The sequence below is a fragment of the Palaemon carinicauda genome, chromosome 10, assembly GCF_036898095.1.
Source record: "Palaemon carinicauda isolate YSFRI2023 chromosome 10, ASM3689809v2, whole genome shotgun sequence".
NCBI lineage: Eukaryota > Metazoa > Arthropoda > Malacostraca > Decapoda > Palaemonidae > Palaemon > Palaemon carinicauda.
This window is the reverse complement of record NC_090734.1, coordinates 21,497,929-21,502,928: the sequence shown is the minus strand read 5'-3', so window position 1 is coordinate 21,502,928 and position 5,000 is coordinate 21,497,929. Positions and strand designations below refer to the sequence as shown.

At 38.5% G+C, this 5,000-nt stretch overlaps 1 protein-coding gene across 1 annotated transcript in view; it reads right to left on the bottom strand.

The window, feature by feature from the left end:
* Positions 1–4,660: 4,660 nt before the first annotated feature.
* LOC137647881 (uncharacterized) overlaps positions 4,661–5,000 on the bottom strand; it is a 28,444-nt gene continuing 28,104 nt past the window's right edge. Inside the window, exon 9 of the mRNA XM_068380835.1 lies at positions 4,661–4,815. Within this exon, the coding sequence (XP_068236936.1) occupies positions 4,661–4,815 (155 nt within the window). The remainder of the gene's footprint in view (positions 4,816–5,000) is intronic.

The window sequence follows — 5,000 nt, the reverse complement described above, 5'->3', positions numbered from 1 at the left end:
AACCTTAAACACATTATTAAGAAAATCTAATATTGTATATAATATTGTATATATATATATATATATATATATATATATATATATATATATATATATGTATATATATATATATATATATATATATATATATATATATATATATATATATATATATAGGCCTATATATATATACACACACACACACACACATATATATATATATATATATATATATATATATATATATATATATATATATATATATATATATATATATATATACAGTATATATATATATATATATATATATATATATATATATATATATATATATATATATATATATATATATATATATATATGATTTTTCATAATCAGTTATATTGCATTGAATTATGTTTCACTTGTTAGGAAGGTTTATTTTAGTATATCAAATTGTCCTATAAAATATTTTTTAATCAGGATAGATATAATGATATACAACGTTAAGCCCAAATTTATAACAAATACAAAATTTTCACTCGAAGGAAAACGATCAATAAGAAAACAAATAACATATACACAGAATTTATGTTGATATATATATATATATATATATATATATATATATATATATATATATATATATATATATATATATATATATATATATATATATATATAGAGAGAGAGAGAGAGAGAGAGAGAGAGAGAGAGAGAGAGAGAGAGAGAGAGAGAGAGAGAGAGAGAGAGAGAGATGAACAGCTATATCACGTAAGTCTGTATAATAACAATATAGAGGTCATGGAGAAATAGCAGGGTAATAATGCTTACGGGAATGCCGATACAGAAACCGATGAAATCACCCTATTGACTCCTGCTTTACCACCCAAAATCGACGTGAGAGAGGGAGTTGGGCAAAAACGGTTTTGGTGACAACCACCACCCATCCCCTGTGGGAGGCGTCATATCCTCCCGTCCCAAACAGGCAGAATATAAACTGATCCCTCTAAGCTGGAATTAATTAATAGCTGTGCCACCTCCCCTCTTGCAACATCTGGGAAGTTGAGATGTGTTTCTATAATTTCATGTTAATCCATGATTAATTGTTAAATAAGCACATATGTCAAGAAAGTAACGCTTCAGTTCTCCAAACCTCCTGATTTGATTACTTTACGTCGTAAAGTACATAATTATTTCATAATCAATGATCTAGAGATTGGTGGCAGCGCAGCGGTGGGATTCGAACACACGCCTCCTGAGAGACTAGAACAACAGCGCATGGTGAATGTTTTATTTCCCTTGTCCAAAAAAAAAAATAAGATAATCATTCAATATGATTCTTTTTTTTAATATTTCTGTTACCCCTTGCAATGTAAATACTGCCACTATGTTAGTTCACTTTAATTTCACCAAGATTGTGTCAATGTATCTTTGCAGTTTCGCCTGGTACGATTCCTATGTGAACCTATACACTTTTTCCAGTATTAAATTTAGGGGTCTATAGGATAGTTTTGTTCATAGTAGTTGTTGTCACTTCAGGAGCAGGTGGACCTTTGCCAGTTGTAGGACCCATGGTCCATACAAATTACCCATGGAAGTCCCAGTAAAAGGGAATGAGTTGAGAACTACTCTATCAATTGAAGTTTTCCCCTGCCCTGCACAGAGATTATGTGTCTCTATTAGATATATTTTTAAATGTGCACCAATTCTTTATGACTATTATAATCCTAGGAAATGTTTTTTTATGTATGTGATAAAAAGGGTACCTTTATTCTTTTTTTTTTCCTTTTAATTCCACACAATATTATTCATTTGTAATATTCAAGTTTCGTTAGCCTGGTAATATTTTCTATGAAAACTGTGTATGAAAAAAAAAATATTCATGTCACAGATTATGCAATAATAATGCATCAGGCAACATAAAAGATTCAAATCAGGGGTTGGGAGAACAGAAACGCCACTTTCTTCACATAGTTGGTTATTTAACAATTAATCATAGATTAATTTGATTTAATGGAAAATATCTGAACTTTGAATTAATGGGAATATATCTAGAGGGGAATGGGCAAAAGTTACTAATTACAGTTTATGAAAGTTTTTACACTCATATAGTTGGAAAAAATATTTCATGGTGTCGTGGTGCTGACACGTTGCTATCCGGACCCCTATACATATTGGAGGGATCATATTATATTCTACCTGTCCGGGTTGTGGTATGATGCCCACCCCCACTGGTTATGGTTACTGTTGGACATGTCGTTGCACAAGTGGCACTCTCCTGAGTACTTTGTGCTGAAATCACAAAACCCACCACTGTCTGACTCCCTCCGTCGCGTTGATCTGGGGGTTAAAGACGGAGTCAAAAGGGTGATGTCAGCCTCAGCCGAGCTCTCACACCGACTACATTTCCTCTCTCTCTACCTATTCCGCTCAGCAGATATTTTGGTGCGCGGCCTGTAGAGTTTCACCACCATATCCGTCTTCTACCTTGGAGACTGGGCATGGCACCTGTATCCTGAAGGCGGACGCCACCGTAGGAAGCGGTACAATGAACCATCTTGCGACTACGACAGCTGTGCCACCTACTCAAAGAATAGAGTAAAACTATTCAGAAAAATAGGCCTCAGAACAAATAACGTTTCTGACAAGTCACCGCCCACACATACCAAGAGATGCAAATGCAAGGAGTGCAAGATTGCATCTAACAAATGTTTGAAGTACTTCAGGACTCTAAAAGCCACCAGTGAGCCAGATGTACCCACATCCAAGCAAAGGAAGAGCCCAGAACACCCTTCTCCAGTGCCTCCTACACCCCAGCCATCACCTGCCACAACTCCAAGGAATGAAAATACACCTCAATCCTCGCCGGCACCTTCAACTCCACTGCAGAAAGATGCAGCAACAGCTATGTTTTCAACCTCGGCGCCTGAGGGTTCGACAGCAATGGAAATAGATCCTGCTGAGACCCAGGCAGTCCCTTAGGGAAACCATTCCCTGGACTGTAATTGCACTATCTACCTCACCCAACTCCTGAAGGAAGCCTCTGCCATTGCTGCCAGTATTCCAAACCCTAAAAAGTAAGACAATAAACCACTCCCAAAGTTTAAACTACAACTAACTGACAGGTCAATCTCTCATGCCAACTTTGCTGACATGGCTGCCAAGCCTCGTATGTGTATCACAGCCAAACCTGACCGGAATGAAGAGCTTATTATCTCTGCAAAGGACTAGGAAACTGCCAGTTCTCTCCACGATGACCCATCCCTGACACTGCTCGACCCTGCCCTGATCCAGAGGAAAGCTGCTGTCGCCAGATATCCTGTCACCATGCCTCTCACCATTGCCACATCTTACAGCAACATCGACGGGGAGGTGTGCTACAAAAACAAGAACAATGTCCCTGTCAGTAAGCTGATAGCCACCTTCATCAGTCTAGTTCCATCCTCACTGGATCTAGGAGGCTCATATGCTTCTCCTGTCAGCAATACGGCCATCACAGGGAAGATTGTAAAGGACCCACTATTTGCGGAGTCTGCATCCAGCGTCACGACAGTGGAAAGTGTATCCAAGCCCAAAAAGAGGGTAAAGAGACAAAACAAAGTGCCTAAAGTCCTCCAGGACTCATCACGCTTGGAACAGGCGCTGCCTAGAGCGACTCAAGAGGATAGCAGCTATGAAGAGCACTTCCTCGCCCAAACCAATGCAAGCACCTGTAACACAACCGCCACAGGACCAGCGACCTTCTCGCCAAAGAAGACAACGCCAGCCGCCCATTGTCACTGTTCCAGACACATCCAGCCAGTGGATAGCAGCACCTCTCCCAACGCCTATACCTTCCAACTCAACCCAATTCCTTGCTCAACAAGTTGAGTCACTGTCATTGAAACACCTCATTCTTTTCATCTTCAAGATCCTCACCAGAGTCCTTTCCCACGCCAAGATCCCAAACTTCATGGAGATACTCCAATATTTCAAGCTTCCAGCGAGCGAGCAGGGATGAGCTTATTTCCTTAAACCTGGTCCTTTTCTCTCTGACTTAAATTACTTCATTCCTCTTCCAGTCTCTTCTACTTACTGGGACTTGCTGCTATAACAACTTCCTCTCGTAATGACAGACACTGTCTGCTAACCTTTCATTTCGTGGACCTAAAGAGGAGTCTCTCCTCTAGGTTACTTCCCTCCCTTTCACGCCACACACAGCATATCCCCCCTCTTGTAAAGTTAAAAATTCACCTTTTTTACGTTCTCGTCAACTTTTAAAAATTTACCCTTGCTTTTTCATCATTGCTGAACCCTGGGAGACCACCATACAAATTCAAAGTCTCCTTAGTGCAAGAGCCATGTCTTGCTATAGGCAAGGAAATCTTCTAGTAGTAGTAGTAGGTGATGTCATCAGCTTGTATGAAGGCATCCCCGTCAGCATTATTACCCCGCTTGGCAATAGCCTTCATGCAGTTTCTCCAGATGTCGTAGGCCATTACTCCCTAACTACTAGAGTGTTAACCTACAGACCTAGGAGATAGTTATTATCAAACTTGAACGATTATAAAATCATTGTAAACACTAAGGCCCACCTACTAATAAATTCTATGAAAGTCTGTGTACCTGAAATATGATTTAGCTTAATGCTGTATGGTAAATTATACCCAAATTGGAGAAGATTATGAAAACCCTCAAATAAACTAAAATACAAAGAGTGTCAATAACGGACAAATATAAAACACTGCTCTAGTAGCTGAGCTTGAATTAAAGTAAAAACACATACAAGTATATAGAGTGAAGGGAATGGAACAGATCTGCTTGTTGAGCTGGTCTCTCCTAATCCTCCCTGTTGAACTGCAGCTTTGTTTTCTCCTGAAATTAATAGAAATGCAGATAACTAAACATTATTCAGCATTTTTACCACCACTGCCAAAGCAAGGGCATTTTTGAGAAAATATGACTACTTTTTAAGAGATTCCAATTAACAGAGATTACTTGCAACAAGGACATTCACATCCGTTATCGTGCATTATAAAGATTATTGGGCAATTCAATGT